The 18263-nt window shown below is 37.2% G+C and overlaps 3 protein-coding genes across 3 annotated transcripts; 1 reads left to right on the top strand and 2 right to left on the bottom strand.

Moving 5' to 3' along the window:
* Positions 1-3072: 3072 nt before the first annotated feature.
* Positions 3073-9665, top strand: LOC141612020 (proteasome subunit beta type-6-like). Its single transcript, XM_074430720.1, has 8 exons — positions 3073-3359; positions 3776-3852; positions 5887-5942; positions 6951-7023; positions 8042-8153; positions 8523-8596; positions 8850-8924; positions 9285-9665. Exons 1-8 carry the CDS (start codon positions 3254-3256, stop codon positions 9423-9425), a joined length of 714 nt encoding a protein of 237 aa, XP_074286821.1. The 5' UTR covers positions 3073-3253; the 3' UTR covers positions 9426-9665.
* A 3733-nt stretch (positions 9666-13398) lies between these two features.
* On the bottom strand, positions 13399-14331 carry LOC141614233 (uncharacterized). The gene has a single exon (XM_074432992.1). It carries the CDS (start codon positions 14329-14331, stop codon positions 13399-13401), a length of 933 nt encoding a protein of 310 aa, XP_074289093.1.
* A 1307-nt stretch (positions 14332-15638) lies between these two features.
* On the bottom strand, positions 15639-17895 carry LOC141614232 (uncharacterized). The gene is made up of 3 exons (XM_074432991.1): positions 17073-17895; positions 16749-16949; positions 15639-16630 (listed from the first exon to the last, which is right to left on the bottom strand). Exons 1-3 carry the CDS (start codon positions 17893-17895, stop codon positions 15639-15641), a joined length of 2016 nt encoding a protein of 671 aa, XP_074289092.1.
* Positions 17896-18263: the final 368 nt, after the last annotated feature.

The raw sequence follows: 18263 nt of genomic DNA, 5'->3' as shown, positions 1-18263 counted from the left end.
ACTTGATTTGTACTTGACCATTTAGGATTCCGGGAAACCTTAACATGGAAGTATTTGAAAAGTTTATTTTTTGTGTTTGACTCGTTGTTGGAGTCAGGATTTGATTTTTGAGTCGGTTTTTGGTCCGGTGTCGGTTTTGACTCTAATTAGTGTCATTGCGACCTCGTCGTCATGCATTAAACACTCCAGGTACTTTTGAAAAGTTTTGAAATGTTTTATTTTCGAAATCGTTTTAAGTTTTCCGACGTATAGTTGTACACAAACTGTCAAATAAACGATGCGATTCCTAAGCATGTTGTAGTCCGATAATCATTGGGTGTTTGTTGGAGACTCAACAGATACTGGGTATCTACACATACCTGCAAATAATACAAGAGAAACTAAAGTAGACAATTCGGGGGACATTTGTAGCTAAACACTACTAAATATGCGTATGGATGCGTGCAAATACGGTACAAAAAGTCTATATAAAATGGACGCATCAAACTTCCCAAACCAAATCTTTGCTTGTCCCCAAGCAAACTAAATGCAACTAACTAATGGAACGGAGTAAAGCTCAATGCTAGCTACAAATCGTCCACCTAAACCAATTTAATGCAGCAAACCAACACTTATAGCAAAAACTGTCAAATGCAAACGAGTTGTAAGATGTTTATAATAAAGCTGAATCATCGACCTTGTAAGACCTTTAATGATGGACTCTCACGGGTCACTCTTCTCTCATGAAGCAAAGGGTAAGCAACTAAATGTAAGAGAGAAAGAAAAATAGGCGCTCACCTAAACTACGACCCACATAAACATACATGCAACTAATATGATAGACAATTCTAACTACCGTACATACATTCCAACTAAACAAGGTTCTGTCACAGCCGAGGGCTTACAAAAATATGGTAAAGTGAGGTAATGGGTAAGAAAAGGCAAACTATTTTTTTGGGAATGTGAGGTAATGAGCTAAGCTAGCTACCTAAACAGTACCAAACGAACCATATCTGATTCTTAATTCATCAAAATTAAGCATAGTGCCCTTAAATTGGCACAACAATTCGCTCAACCAAGAACATACTCCTCATAAGATCAAAATAAAACGTAGGAGCGAAAACCGTCAACAATCAAACTTTTTCATTCTTCTTTTTCACGGTTTTCTGGTTTTTTCTCTTTTTTTTTCCTTTTTTTTCTTCACGTTCTCTTTTTTTTTCATATATATCATCCTTCTTCCTCCATAAATTACCAACTCCCAATAATGAAACACAGACCGAACTTGGCACACAATAAACTATATACCGCAAAACATACACTAACTAGCTTGACGAGGCAGACTAAATCTGGATGTAGTCAAGGGTAAAAAAGGCAAGTTTGGCTAATGTAGAGTTAAATGGGTAAAAATGAAAGAAAGGGAAATGTAAGCGCCTCCCTGCATGTGACACCAACCACTAACCAGAATGTATGTAGGCAAAAAGTAATTAAATTTCATATATGTGCAAATTATACTCAACCGAGTATCCGGTCTGACGAGGTTTATTTCCGGGTTTGATTTAGAAAGCATTAGAGTTATATAAAACGGGATTTACAGTTCTTAATCATTTTAACAAAACCTAAGCAATACAACGTAACTCTAATCATCTCCAAATATCTCTCTCAAGTGCGTGGATGTTGTACGATTGATTTTGTGATTGTTGTTAGGTGGAGACTTCGTAGAGGAGCCATTCTAGCTTGCTTAATTGTGTCATTGCGGTTTGTGCTAAGGTAGGGTTTTCCTATGTTTAATTAATTTGAGATTATGCGGTAATTGTTGTACGATTGATTTTGTGATTATCTGCTGGTGTTGGATTGGAGATTGGTGTTGGTGTTGTGATGGTTGTTGGTGATGTTCGCGAGGCGCGTCCTCGGCTGAGTGGAGTCACTTGCGGGAGTGGCTTCACGCCCTAGTTTCACGCTCTGTGGTACCCGCCACAGGAGGGGATGTGCACATTAGTGGACAGGGTTATTGCTCGTTGATGAGCAGAGATTTGGTGGGCAAGGCTGCGGTCCTCCACTGGCAGGGCTACACAACACTTTAGTGTGTGGTCAGTTACATGTTGTGATTGGGAGTTGGAGGTGGATGATGATCAGCTGGTTATTTTATCGTACTTGTCTTATGTTGATTATGCAGTAAACTAACCCCCGTTATTGTTTTGTAAATCTGTGGTGATCTATTCGGGGATGGTGAGCAGATTGTGACAGGTAATGATGGTCATTAGCTTTGGGACGAGATGGGGAGTCATCACTCGAGTCTAGCTTCCGCTGTCATCAGACTTACTTTCATAGTTTCTGTTGTTCAGTTCTAACAAACAGTATTTTGGTTTTCGATTTTGCAACATGTAAACATTAATTCGTTATACTTTAATAATTGTTGTTTTGGAATGGTAACTTTGATATGCTAGCATCGGGAAACCGAGATGGTGACGGTCTCTCATGTTAGGGTGGTCCTGGTAAGGCACCTTGGTATGTGGGGGTGTCACAACTACGCCATCTACACAACCACATAAAACATTGAAGGCCACCAATTCAACCCGTCTTTCCTCCCTTTAGACAAATTCTCCATCACCCAACATCTAACATAGCTCGGGACATAAAACTCTTGAGCTTTAGCATGTGGAAATAGATCCCAGACCTTCCTAGCAACAAGGCAGTCTCGCAACAAATGTAAGGTCGTTTCTTCAATATCATTACATACTCCACAACACGGGTCATCCGTGAAACCTCTACGAGTGCGGTTCGAATTAGACATAATTCTTTCATGTAAAAGCAACCAAAGGAACACCCGTATTCTTTGCGGAATCCACGTCTTCTAAGGCAATTTGTCTTATGCTATTTAAATTTCTTTCAAATTATCCAGAAGAATTTTGTTCAAATCCAAATTTTGTGAAGTTGCCAAACCGAGAATTTTGGCCAATTTATGTTTTTAGAATCAGATGTGTGTTTTCAAACAGGCTGTAAGGTTATTTACCAAAACAATTAAGGAAAAAACAAAGGACGTTGGTAGAATGGTAGGATTCCAAAGGGACTAAAGTCACTAAACGGATATAGCTCGGGTTATCTCATCCTCTCTATATTTATGCTTGTCTTGCTTAATAAGTCACTTGGCGTCGTATAAAAAGTTAGTATTCTCCCGGTTTCACTCACATCACCCAAACTTTTTTTTTTTTTCATCTCAAAAAGATCGAAAACTCTAAATCAATCCCACAAAACTCAAACCTCAATCAAATATCAAATGGAGAAGATCGATTTTGATTCCCCTCATTCCATGGGAACTACGATTATCGGCGTCACCTACAATGGTGGCGTTGTTCTCGGCGCCGATTCCAGAACAAGCACTGGTTTGTCTTTTAATCCCTCCCTACCCTTTTCTTATTTTTATCTTCATTCTATTCGGTTTTCTTCAATTTTTTAATTGGAAGTCGAACTAAACAACGCATCGATTTGGGATGTTTCTGTGTGGCGATTTTAGGGTTTTGTTTCCAACGAAAGATGTTTACTTTTTGCTCGTCTATAAATTTCTCATGACCCTTTTTATGAATCGTTCAATTTGGGGGTTTTGGCCATGTTAGGGTTTTGTTCTCAAACTAAAGATGGTTAATTTTTCTGATTTGTTTGTGGGTTTCATTCAAGTTTGTAACTTGAGCTAAAATTAGTGATTTGGAATTCATAACGCTGTGATTTAAGCGGCTTCAAACATGATTTTTATATCAGAGATTGTTGTCTTGTTCATGTTTGTTATGTGTTTGTTTTATAGGTGTTTATGTTGCCAATCGTGCCTCCGACAAGATTACCAAGCTTACTGATAATGTTTATATCTGCCGTTCTGGATCGGTAATGCCATATTTATGTACTCGTTTAATTAAAGTTTGCTTTTTTTTTTTTTGCTCTATCTGGCTGTAGTTTTCTATTTTGTCTTCCTATATAGATAGGGCTGTAGTAAAGTATAACCCAGATCGATGGACTAGTAATCGTTTAATCAGGTACTAAATGAGAGATGTAGTAAAGTTTGTAACTGTCAAGTGGTTGGTATTTGGTAATGTGCTAAATAAAATAACATATGCTATCGAGTTTTGATACCACAATATGATGTGAAAATAGCATTGTATTTGTTGATCAGTGATTGAGTTAAGGTATTGATGGTGTGGGTTGGGTTGTCTTTACTTGGGTTCAAAGGTGCTCAACAACCATTGCTTTTCTCAGGGTGTTTGACGATTATACGACTGTGAGTGAAGGATTTTAAAGGTTATAATTTTGAAGAGTCGAATAAATTCATTCATTACCTTTACCCACATGCCTCTGTAGAGGCTTAGTGAGAGGTGGCAAGTGAGGTCAGATGTTGCAGGCAACCATTTACAACTTCATGACATAAGAAGGGCATCGTGTCGAATACGAAGTAGCACCTTTAGATTAGTCAATTTTATCGTAAAGCCAGAAAATTATCTTTTACTGCATCGACACATCGTTTCTTTAGTATATTTAGTATGGGTTGTGAGACATCACATCATGACCACTTTATAAAGGTTATGAAAGGTTACTGTTACCACATTTTTCTATGTGTTTTTCAAGTTTATTGTGTAATTACCTAGGTTTGGCTTCAAGACCTATTCTGGTAGGGAGCAACCTTTGCTTTAATACCATTGAACACATTACTCTTAGGAGATTTATGTTGTGCATTTACTTGAATTGTTTTGCTTCTTTTGGGGTGAGTGTGTGTGTGAGGTCATTTTTTCTTCTGTTTTTGGTTATAATGTACTAAAGCAATATGGCTATTGGCTAATTAAAATACTCACTCTTCTTTTCATTGTAAAGTTGTGGTCATTAGGCAAAATTCATTTTGGGTCATCCGGAAACCGCCTCTCCTTGTTGCTAACACAAGGGTAAGGTTGAGTAGCCTCGACTCCTCTTACCCCGCAATTTGCAAGAGTCCTTGAGGCACTTGAGGCACCGAGGCATTGGGGTTATAATGCTCATTTAGTAGGATTGTTATAGGTTTAGGGTTTGATTAAATGAGGGATACCGATACATTTATTCATTAAAACCCCCGTCTGTTTTAAATATCGGCCATTGTGTAAATGATTTCATCCCATGGTGCTGATGTTTCTCGATAGTCAAATGGGTATGAGAAATAGATGACATTTATATTTGGGCGCACAGTCTGTACTTGCCCAAGCTAATAGAGCCTTTAGAGCTGTATTACATCGATATAGCTTTTATGATTGCTATAAAAAACAAGCTGTGATAAATTGCGACATGGAATGTGCAACTGCTTCATAGTCTGCTTCGAAGCACCTAATGTGTAATCGTCGCTTGAAGCCTTGTACATGCTATCAGATTGTGGGCTGTAACAAGGTTTGATAAGGGCTGGGGTTTGGTTATAAGGTACAAGAGAATGGCTGCTTTATCGATGCGATTTCCAGTTGACTTTGTTTTGTGCTGTGGTCTGTAGTGTTTTCCCAGAGTTTGTTTGTTTGAAGAGAATAGTTTCTGATACTTGTCCAATGGCTAAAAGTAGTCTGTTTTGTGCTGAGAAGCTTTTCTTTATGGGAACTTACTATTGGAGCTTGAACTTTTTTCTCCTTGGAACAAATTTGTTATCCCATGTTCTACATTTTATCTCTAACTGGGACTTTAAGGTGGTTTTTCAAAACACATCAACTTCTCATGTATTGAATTTTTGTAAAGTCGTGGAACATTGACACATTTTCGTTCTTCCTTTTTGTTTTTCATCTTCCCTTTTTTATTCGCATTTTGAGGCGTGCGTTCACCCATAGACGGTTCGAAAAGATGATTCATGTCAGCCGACCCCAAATCATTTTGGGATTAAGGCTCTGATGTTGTTGTTGTTGTAACATTGACACATTACAGGCAGCAGACTCTCAGGTGCTTTCGGATTATGTGCGGTATTTTCTTCACCAGCACACGTAAGATATTCTTCTCTTTATTCTTGTTCTCCTTAGCTTTAGACGAGATGAATGATTAAATCCTGTGGTATCTGTTATTCTTATTCACATCGGGTGGTGACGTGTCTTGTATGATAACATCAAGATGATGCTCTGAAAAAGAACATAGATTTCAGTACTCACGAATTTTGGTCGATACATCTTTCAGGGAATGATTTTCCTTTTAATTTTTGAGAAAAGTATATTTAGCTACTTTTCTGAGTGCCTTTTTATATGGATTAGATTAGATGGTGTAACATCCAAAACAATCCGAAGCCTATTATCCTTTCCATTACGTGTACTACTTTAGTTCTGCTAAATCACATAGATGAATTGCTCCAGACTAAGTTCTTCTATTGTAATTTAAAAATACAATTCCTGAAGATTTTGCACGGTCGAAATGCACTTCTTTTCACATGTCATCCATGATTTAACCCTTTCCTGACGGACTTCATCTCTAACCTAGTTTGTAATTATCGCTTCCTGTGATTAGATCCCAAATCGAAAGCCATCAGTTGTGTTGTGTGGTGTAATGAAGAAATCACAAAATCAAGTGAGTGAGATATCCTTGGGTCATCTTAGTGACAAGTCAATTCTAATATTACATTGACTGCATGCCAACTTCCATGCCAAGAGGGTTATTACTTATTAGCCATTATGTCTTAGGTTTTGATAATTTGTTAGTTTAGTCCATAGAAATTGAGCTAGTGCCATGGTAAATGTTGGCCAAAACACAACATTTTCGCTGATAAATAAACGATTTTCAGCTTGTTGCACGTATTTACCGTAAATTAGTCTTAAAGACTTACTTTTTTTTTGCATTGAATGGGTTTTGAATGCTTTGTCCATGCTAAGATAGTAAGATGCAAATGCAGCTCAACTGACCATCTCTTATATTTTTTGTTTAACATTGACTCATTTCCTCTCCTCTCTCTGTCCTTCTTGTTCATTGCTATTTTGGTAACTCTCAAAGCTGCTTACGTATTTCAGGATTCAGTTGGACCAGCCTGCGACAGTCAAAGTTGCTGCAAATCTTGCTAGGCTACTATCATATAATAATAAGGTGATTCTTTTTTGGTTTATGTGGTGTGCTTGCCATGATTTTCTATCGTTTTCATGTGTCCCTGACATACTGTTTTCATGCATGATGCATCCTCAATTTTATTTTAAATTAATAAATGTCAAGAGTGTCTAGGTTGACTTTGTTATAGTTGGAACTTACAGACTGTTGTCGTTATCAATTTTGCTCGTACTTCACACTTCGGCAGCCTATCTAATTAATTAACTTCTCCCTTAAGCTTTTGTTAGGTGTAGATTTCACTGGATTGTTGCGTTTTCTTGTGGCGCTAACAGCGCATTGCTCTGTAGTAAATGTTTTTGCTTTCTTTTTTTTTGAAATAAGAAGACTTGGTAGCATGGTTCTTGTGCTCCACCAAAGTAGGAATAGGAACGGTGCCGCTTCTCTGTTTCCTCTGCCTTCAGATGCATATGTGCATTTTTGGCTTGGTTTCGTTTCATGATAATCTGAAAGGAAGTCTGGTTGGAATCTTGGGAGGGAAAAAAAATACATATTGTTGCTTTGAGGAAAATCTGTAAGATTGAGAGTAAAATAGATTAACCGTCTTATCGTTGTTCTATCGTTTTGGTACCATTCTGCTAGCTAATCTTTTCTATCCTACACAAGTTGTATGGAAAACTCTTTCCAATGCGGTAGCTCTATTCCCACTGACTTAATAACTTGAGCCATGAAACATTATTTAATACGTCCATAAATGTTTGCTTTTCAAACCGAAAGGGCTGTCTACCGATAAAAAGACGATCTTACAAAAGAATTCCTGTGAGTAATAAGATTATCTTGTGGTAGGGTGTGGGGACCCTATCAATTTTTCCAGCCCGTTAACAGTTTGGCCAACTAAAAGGTCATTGAATATGTGGCCTTACTCGTTTATATTACTTGGGGTCGTCCATACTATAAGATGGTCCCATAGAAGAGTTGTTCTCCTATGAAACAAAAGTTAATACTAATATGGTCATACTATATTTATTCATGAGTTGAAGTCGTGATTTTTAAACTATTACAGGACATGCTGCAAACGGGCCTCATAGTTGGAGGTTGGAGTAAACACGAAGGAGGCAAAATTTTTGGTATTCCACTTGGTGGGACCATCATTGAGCAACCGTTTGCTATTGGGGGTATGTCTCCTTTGCGATTTTTTTACCCTTCAAATTTCATGTCAATTTATTCACGGGTTAGTTAATTGGACCCAACATACATCATATAAGCGTAGCCGACACTATTTCGAAAATTAATTATTTGCAAGTCGCAGTACTAAAATTTCAGTGTAATTAAGGTTGTGAATGGATAAAGTCAATTGAATTCAGCTAAATGTTGAAGGTTAGTAGATCTAGAAAGAGTTGGTCTGAGCTTGATGATAAATGAACACTGCTAGTTCTTCTGTTGCTTTTGCTTGTCCAGCCTGCAATTAAAAAATGCAACTTAGATTATGCAGGCAATTGCCTTAAACTTCCACATATCCTCTGATATTGCATGTTTTTTTGCAGGATCTGGCTCGTCCTACTTGTATGGGTTTTTTGATCAAGCTTGGAAAGAGGGTATGACTAAAGAAGAAGCTGAGGTACTTCTTTTGCGGAGCCACAGTTTGTTTGCCAAATATTACAATTACTATCATAAAACCCATGCAAAATTGCACAGGCATATATAGAAGCGTTTTACAATTTTGTGCTAAAAATTATGCCCCCACCCACGGCCACCCCCGCTAATAGTAAAGCGAGAAAAATAAAGGGATGTATGATCAGTTGGTAACAATTATGATTCAAGCAATATTTTTTTTGATTGTCAAAATGTTTTCTTGTTTTGATCCTTTACAGGCACTAGTTGTCAAAGCAGTTTCGCTTGCTATTGCTCGTGATGGTGCTAGTGGCGGCGTTGTTCGAACCGTTACTGTAAGATTTCTCTTTTAAAATATCAACTGGTTGCTTTTTGTTCGTTATAAGAGACTTGCCACGGAGATTGTGCAAAACTCATGACCCAATTTTACTAAGCTTGTACTCGAATAGGATAACGTGAATTGACCTGACCCTTCACCCAAAATGACCGGATAATAACACAGTATTCTCGAACCTGAATACAAACATACATGATATGACTAGACCAGAGTACCAGACTGGCCCATTCCCGTCCTGAGAGACCCATGTTTCAGGGTAGTTTTGATACTAAATTATACTGGCTAAGCTTTTGTTATTATATGAGTGGTGACACACATGCACCTAGTCTCACTGCAAATAAAACTCTCGTGGTTTCAGATTGACAAAGATGGTCCAGAAAGGAAGTTCTACCCGGGTGACAAGCTCCAGTTGTGGCATGAAGAAATGGAGCCACAAAACTCATTGTTAGACATTTGGGGCGGTGCTGCTGCTGCCAGCCCTGAACCCATGCGCGAATAGGCTGCTGCCCTCCATCCTGGTTCCTCCCTTTTGGGGCGTGTTTTTAGTTTTGTGACCATGTGATACTCTCGGTTTCTTATGACCGAGCGGTCATTATTGTTGTTTTATGTGCACTGTGACCCCATTTGTATTTGAACAATTAGAGTTGGACATTTCAAATGTGTTTTTCTGAATCTTGAATGCTGGAGAGACTAGTTTGACGATTCAGGAATCAGAGGCATATTCGAAAAGTTAGATCAAGGCTTCCTCGTGTTGCATTTTGGTTGGCCTCACTTATATATTTAAGTGCACAATTATATTAAGCAGCTTCAAAAAGTAGTAGCAAATAAGTTCCTGTCCTATATTTATCAAACAATAACCTTGAATCAAATCAATCTGAAAATTAAAATCCTATATTTATCAATCAATAACTAGACCAACTTTATTCTGTCGAAGCTCAATCCACAATTAAAACTATCCCTTCTTTTTGGCTGTGCGCTCTTTATTATATCCAAAATAATTTAAATATAAAAATTGGAAAAAAAAGAACATGCAAATAAATGATATGATATTATGATGTATTCTCTTTTTATTAATTGAGTTTACATTTATTTTTCAGAGCTTTTAAAGTTTATATGTTATATTTTAAATTTTTACGGCAAAACTGAAAATTAACTGAATTTATTTGTATAGTTTTTAAATAATATTGTATTTTCTAAATTTAATGTTTAAGTGAACGAACTGATAATAATATGGTCGTCTTTAATTTCAACATGTTTCCTCATGAGTTTAAGCATTTTCATATATTTTTAACTCATTCGGAATTGATTTAGTAAAAGTTGAATTATGTAGAGTTTATCATCGTATCTACTTTAAGAAAACAACTAACTCCATAACTATGATTTTCATTAAAACAATCAAGACAATAAAATTTTCTGCAAAAAATTCACTTTAATTAACTATCCCAAAGAATAAGAGATTTCGCAAAAATGCTAAGGCTCTGTTTGGTAAAACTAACTGAAAAGCTAACTAAAACCTGAAAAGGTAGCTGAAAACTGAAAAGTTAACTGAAACCTGAAAAGGTAACTGATAAGGTAACTGAAAATTAGTAACTGATAAGGTAGCTGATTATATAAAAAAAATGTTTGGCAACAAACTGAAAAGGTAACTGATCTTGATGAAATGACGTAAAAGGATATGATAATTATTTAATAGTATGGATTTAAAGGGTAAAAACGGAAAATCAAACCAAATCAGGTACCTGAAATCTCAAATGCTACTCTAGGTAGCATTTCATTTCAGGTAGCTTATTTGGACAAATAAGTTACTTGCCAAACGCTTACAAAAAAATAAGGTACCTGAAATTTTAGTCAAATAAGCTACTTTGACCAAATCAGGTACCTGAAATACCTTGCCAAACGGAACCTAAAGCCTAAATAAAAAAAAAAACATAGAGAAGGTTTAGTCAACAACTCTGATATGTATTGCTACACGGGAATTTGCTCTTACATGTAAGTGTAGGGGCCACTATCTAGGCTATTTTTTCGTGGCTTAATACAATGAGCCGTGGAAATATCATTACCTAATTTCAACACCCCCAAAAAGTGGTAAATATTACTCCCTCCCAGTCGTTATAATGTTCCCCTTTGATATGGGCACGATACTTAAGGAAAAATATTAAAATATTAGTAAAAGAGTTGTGTGGGGTTGGTGGTAGGAGAGAGTGATGAATTATTAGTAGTTAAATAAAGAATTGTGGGGCCAAAACATAAAGGAAAGTAATAAAATAGGAATAAAAGAGTTGTGTGGGGTTTGGTGATAGGAGAGAGAAATGAATAAAATAAGAGTAAAAGTTTCTAAAAATAGAAAGGGGAACATTACTTGAATAATCCGTTTTGGGAAAGAGGGAACATTATAGTGACTGGGAGGGAGTATAATATTTTCAGTTGTATGATAGCATGGTAAAACTAACATTACATTTAACCGAGTTTATGTATATATTTCTGCGCTTTTTTAAAGTTCACTTTTTAATGCTAAAATGTTTGAGTTCAGAAACTTTACAGTATAACTCAAATTCTTTAAAACAGAACTCAAGTAACTTTATTATGAAGCTCCGATTATACACCACCAGTTCTAGGTGGTATAGTATATTAATTGCCTAATAGTAGCGAGTTGACCGAGTTAAATTGTTAGGAATCCTGTGATGGATCAAACCTTAGCAGTTCCAAGACTATACAACTGGATGTACAATGAGCATTGTACATCCAATGTTATTTTAGTCTTTTTTCAAATATTTTTGCAAAAAAAAAGTAACGTAATTCAATTTTCAATCTAATCCTCATTTCTCTTTGACTGTTTCCATATTTTTCTAACTTATCTTCATCTTCCTCCATTATCCAGTTAATGAATCATGGGTTATTTCATATAAATAATCCAACCTATGTCTGTTCTTCTTAAATTAATCCGACCTATATTTTAACCCATATTAATCTAACCTATGTACTCATTTTTCTCAAAATACCCTAGTGGAAGGGTTACCTGCTTAACAAGTGAACCCTTTTACCCTATGTAATCTTATCCCTTTCTTTACTCTTCACTCATTTTTCTCTTCTTTTTTTCTCTTCTTCTTCCTTTGGTTTATTGTTTTGTTCGGAAAAACTTTCCAAAATCTCTTGTTAGTTAATTGGCCATAATTAGAACTTATAAATCCTTCAAATGTCTCAAGTATTCCATTCCCTACACTATTAAATTGTTGATGCAACAAGCAGGCAAATTATACCCAATTGAAATTTTATATGTTTAATTGATTTGAAGATTTGTTGGGAGGATAAGCATAGTATATTAGTATCCCTATTGTTCATTTTTTTTCAGATTCTCAAAACTTAGCATTATTCTTGTTTGATGGTTTGAGTCCTTCAATGCTCCATTTAGGCAATGCATTGTTCTCTTCTGATTTCTTTTATTCCTCTTTTATAATTATATATACATAAATCGTTTCTCATGTATACATAAACCATTAATACCCATCAAAACACCAACCATAAACCTACCAAACGTCAACCTTACTCTATTTTTCTGAAACCCCAACTTCGTCACCTTCTCCAACCATCTCCTCACTTTTCGGTTTTAATTCCCTGACAATCGACATCTTCACTTCGAGGAATCTCTGGCGAATCTGCGGCAAAATTGATAATCTTACAAATTTGGGGAAACTTTGGGATTTGGAAACAAAACCCTAGGTTTGTTTTATTTAGGAAATCTGGGATTTTTATGATTAATGATGCAGGGAGAGTTGGGGCATTTTCGATTTCACGGAGAAAATTGGACTAATTATTTGGGCAATGAAGGGACAAAGTAAGACGACATGTCAATAGCCTCTGTATTCAAACAACAAAAATTTCCAAAACTTGAAAGAATTAATGATAATAAAAGAAAAAAAAATCGACTGCTGATGATTTAGAAAGAAGAAAAACAAGAGTACAGTGAAGAAGATAGAAGAAAGAAATGGAGGAGTTAAATAAAAGGAAGGTTACCCATTAAGGATTGACATTCACCGGTCATAACAGGTAAACATTAGGGCCGGTGTATTTTGAGAGAAATGAGTGCATAGGTTAGATTAATATGGGTTAAAACATAGGTCGGATTAATTTAAGAAGAATAGACATAGGTTGGATTATTTATATGAAATAACCCATGAATCATCTTCTCCCTTAAATTATTATAATTAATTGACTATGCGGAATTGAGCATCATCTTGAAGGAATTTTTTTATCCAAAATTTCTAATGCATGAAAATAGTTGAAGCTCGTATTATTTTTACATTAGCTCGTATTCTTATCTGAATATCTCGTATTCTTATGTGCTCGTATTTTAAAGCTCCTGATCATTTTAAGCTCGTATTCTTTTTTTTTTTTGGTGAAATGTGAGAAATTATATATATAAAAAAGGATAATTACATATGACTATATATGGCAATCAAACAAATAACAAAATATCATTCTACTAGACGCATTCTTTTTAGCCAATCTCTCTCAACAATTGTCATTGTTGCTCTATCCCGGCCTCGAACTCGTGATCTCATCTCCTCCATGATAAGCTTTGCCACACACTCAGGACGTATCAAAACATTCTCATTCTTGCTTTTGTTTCTCTGATGCCATACCTGATACAGTGTACCCAACATCATAGCAGTTTGTACTCCCCTTTGCAACACTGTTCCCGTCCTTTGCACACACCAAGTCAGCACATCCCTCATGGGAGAATCCCACCTAGTCTGCCTATTCAATTCCCTGATGACCCCTTTGCTGTATATACATTCATAGAACAAATGTTCAGTAGTTTCTGCAGCTAAACCACACAGATAACATTTATCCTCAATGTCCAACCCAAAGTTGGCTAATCTAGCAGCAGTGTTCAGAGCTTCATGAACAATAAGCCACCCCATAAATTGATGCTTTGGTAAAGCCCACCCATTCCAGATTGCTTTAAACCAGTTGACTCGGGGCCTAGTTCCTTTGAACCATTCATAACAACCAGCTGGTGTAAAGCCATCTGGTTGAACATCCCATTGACCATTGATGTAACCAACACTCATTTCCTCCTTGACCTTGCAGATTCTCCTCAAGACCCAGCTTGAATTTGTACTAAGTTTATAGCGCATCCACTCCTGACCTTTGAGATAATTATTTTGTACCCAATGCACCCAAATTGAGTCCCTTTTTGCAGCTACCCAGTCAACTAGCCTACCAACCATGGCCTTGTTCCATGCTTCCTGATCTTTGAGCCCTAGTCCTCCTTCATCTTTAGGTCTGCAGATAGTATCCCATCCCACAAGTGGTGTTCTTCTATAGTCTGCACTATTATCCCAAAGAAAATTCCTACACACTGCCTCAATTCTCTTGATAATTCCCTTGGGGATGATGAACATTGAAGCCCAGTATGAGTGCAAAGAATTGAGCACACTTCTCACTATAACCAGCCTTCCTGCATAAGAAAACTTTCTTGCTCCATAGCCATGTATACGAGAACAAATTTTATCCACCAGACATTCACAATCTTGTTTTTTAAGTCTCGTGGTCTGTATTGGCATACCAAGATATTTGAATGGAATGCTCCCTTCAGTAAATCCTGAGACCTGTAGTATTTCAATCTTAACCTACTCAGGTACATTCTGCAGTATGCATTAGACTTTGATGCACTTACTTTCAGCCCAGTAGCTTTAGAGAAGGTGGCAAAAGACTGCAACAAAAGCATCATTGAAGTGGCACCCCCTTTACTAAAAAGGAGGACATCATCAGCAAACATTAAACTTGTTAATCTTTGTTTCTTGCATAAGGGATGGTACTTGAAGTCATACTTGGAAATAGCATATTGCAGGGTACGAGTCAGATATTCCATGCATAAAGTAAAGATCAGGGGGGATAGAGGGTCCCCCTGCCTTAAGCCCCTCTTGCCATGAAAATACCCAAACATCTCACCATTTACAGATAGGGAAAAAGTCGTAGTGGTAATGCATTGCATAAGCATAGTCTTGAAGTCAGGTGGAAAATTGAGCTCATCCAATAACTGCCCTACAAATGACCACTCCACTGTGTCATATGCCTTCTGCAAATCAATCTTAAACATACACCTTGGGAAAGCATGAGGTCTTTTATAAAGTCTAATCAAGTCCTGGCAAATGAGGATGTTCTCCTGAATGCTTCTTTGTTGTATGAAAGCTCCTTGATTTTGTCCTACTATATGTGGCAACACTTCAGCAAGCCTAGCACATAAAAGCTTTGATATGACCTTATACACTACATTACAGCAAGCAATAGGTCGAAATTGGAGCACACTCTTTGGCCTGTCACACTTAGGAATAAGGGTAAGATTAGTGGAATTGAGTTGTATGAGGAGCTGCCTGTGTTGGAAAAAATCCTGAACTGCCCTTACCACATCCCCTCCTATCTCTCCCCAAGCATCTTTAAAAAACTTACTAGTATAGCCATCTGGTCCAGGAGACTTAATATCAGGAATGCTAAATAATGCCTCCTTTATTTCCTCTCCTATTACTGGTTTCATCAGGCTAGTCCAGTGTTCAACATTGCAGGTGGGACCTTGATCTATAATTCTCCTATGAATCTTCTTTGTATCCTGACTTGAACCTAGCAAAGTTTGATAATACTCAATAAAAGCTTCCTGGACTTGCTCTTGGGTATCACACATCTTGCCATTCATATCCTCTACCATAACAACCTAGTTCATATTCCTCCTCCTTTTCAGCATGCCATGAAAATAAGAACTATTAGCATCCCCGTCCTTAATCCACTGATGCTTAGATTTCTGAGATAGGAAGCTTTCCTTGGCTTTGATTAGCTCCTGTAGCTTCAGAGTAGCTTCATACTCATCAGAAATGACCTGCAGATTAGTAGGGTCTTTATTAATTACTTCTTTCATATCCTCCACCTGTTTCTGCAATATATTTGCTGCATTCTCAATGTCATTATAACCCTCCTTGCTCAAGCTCTTTAACACAGGCTTCAGATTCTTCAGGTTTTTAGCCAGTCTGAACATGGGTGTACCAGTTAAACCAATATCCCAATGCTCTCTCACAAGGGGTAAAAACTTCTTAGACCCACCCCACATATTGTAATACTTAAAACATCTCTTGCCTTGGCCTTGATTAGTACTCTTTAATATACAGGGTGTATGATCAAAAAGTCCCTCTGGCAGGAAGTGTGCATATAGATCAATGAAGCTGTCACACCAGGCTTTATTAACTAAAAACCTGTCAATCCTGCTGTATATTCTTTCTTCAGGTTTCTGCTTATTATTCCATGTGTACAAAGCCCCTACTGCAGCAATATCCACCACTCCACAGTCAGCCACACACCTTCTAAAAGGTTCCATCTCACCAGAGGGAGTATTCCCACCCACTCTCTCTGAAGCTGAAAGAACACAATTGAAGTGACCTGCAATTGCCCATGGTCCAGATACAAGACTAGCAACCCTTCTCAAATTATCCCACAGAGAACTCCTCCTATCCACCAGAGATTCAACTTTCATGTGAACATACTGAGCATTGTACTCCAACACATGTACTCTAAAAAGATTGGGTTTCCAAAGCACCCAAATGCGTCCACCAGAATGATAACCATTATTAGTTGTGATGCACCAGTTAGAAAAACTACTAGCAGCCTTGTTAAAAGCCTTATTCTTTATTTTTGTTTCTAGTAAACCAAATAAGCCTATATTATTATTCTGCAAAAAATAATTAATATCTCGTTGCTTTCTTACTCTATTCATCCCTCTAATGTTCCAAAAGCCTATCCTATCCATTAGACAAAATAGGGTTTGCAGCATTACCATTTTCACCACTACTCTTCTTAGGTGGGCAAGCAGCTACCTCCTTGTAAGAGTATGCTCCAAATGCTTCATTATTGTAGCCATCCTTTACCACCTCACGAGTATTCATCTTAACCAGCCTCTTGATTGGTGTGTGGAAGCCTACAGAAGATCTCCCATCCACCTGTGTAGGTTTGGTTTGGTTATGAGTGACTGGTCTCACTGGTACAGGTTCAATAACAGTTACAACTTTCTTAATAACTGGTCTCCGGACCTGCTTTACAGTTTGCTGGCTAGTCTTCTTATGTTCTCCCTTTCTACATTACTCCATTTCATGGCCCATACCTTGACATAACTTGCACTTTACAGGCCTCCATTCATATTCAATGTCCTCCTGAACCACTCCTCCATTTTCATCCTTAAAAGAAATATTAGATGGCAACTGTTGATCCACCAACAACTCCACCATTACCCGAGCATACCCTAGTCTGGTTCGTTCCTCCGTTGGCACATCACACTTGAAAAATTTGCCAACTATGCTTGTGATCTTAGGCAAACCCTTGCCCCAGAACTTGAGTGAAAGCTTATGAATTTTAATCCATGCTGGTACTGATTTTACATCATCCTTTTTCATTTCCAAGTCTTTCTCCCATGATTTAACTATCATAGGTTTATTATCAAATAAGTAATGACCTGAGCTTAACACCTTTTCTTTCATCTTCATGGTTTTAAACCTTACCAAAAATATCCCATTTGGCATCGAGATCTTATCAATGTTAAATTTTGTCCATATCCTCCTTATAAAACCCTCGACAATCTCCCATGGTGGATTGGCTCCTAAAATAAAACATATCACAGCCTGTTTCCAGTAATCAATTTCATCTTCAACATCTTCAAGTTGAATCTGCAACATTTCATCAGACTCTGTTTTCTTGTCATGTTTAGGGTTTTCAATCCCCTGTTCCACGCTGTCACAAACAAATTCTTCCTCCTCCTCACTTGCCTCTATTTCCTCTTCTGTTTCATCCTCCTCATCAGTCTCCACAACCAGTTCTGGGATGCCCACAATGTCATGTATCTTTTTGGTTTTCCCTTCCTCATCAACATCTGGTCCTGTGCACACTTCATTAGGGTTACTTGTTTCCATATTTTCTTCTTCCTCTACCATGGTAGCCTCGTTTTTAGACTTAGCAGGGATACTCCGTCCTCTCAAGTTCATCTCTCGCTATCGTTGCTGGCTAGTTTTCCTAGCCATCAGCTTGAAATTCAATGGCGGCACGAAATTTTTAGTCGCTCATTCTCTCTCTCTCTCTCTAGGTTTTTTTAGTAGTCTAATAATTCGTATTCTTTTTACATTAACTCGTATTCTTATCTTAATAGCTTGTATTCTTATGTGCTCGTATTTTTAAGCTCATGATCCTTTTAAGCTCGTGTTCTTTTTACTTGAGCTCGTATTCTTATCATAATAGCTCGTATTCTTATGTGCTCGTTTTTTTAAGTTCGTGATCCTCTTAAGCTCGTATTCTTTTTACATTA

This window comes from Silene latifolia, chromosome 11 (genome assembly GCF_048544455.1).
Source record: "Silene latifolia isolate original U9 population chromosome 11, ASM4854445v1, whole genome shotgun sequence".
In the NCBI taxonomy this organism is placed as follows: Eukaryota; Viridiplantae; Streptophyta; class Magnoliopsida; order Caryophyllales; family Caryophyllaceae; genus Silene; species Silene latifolia.
This window is presented reverse-complemented; position numbering and strand designations above follow the sequence as displayed.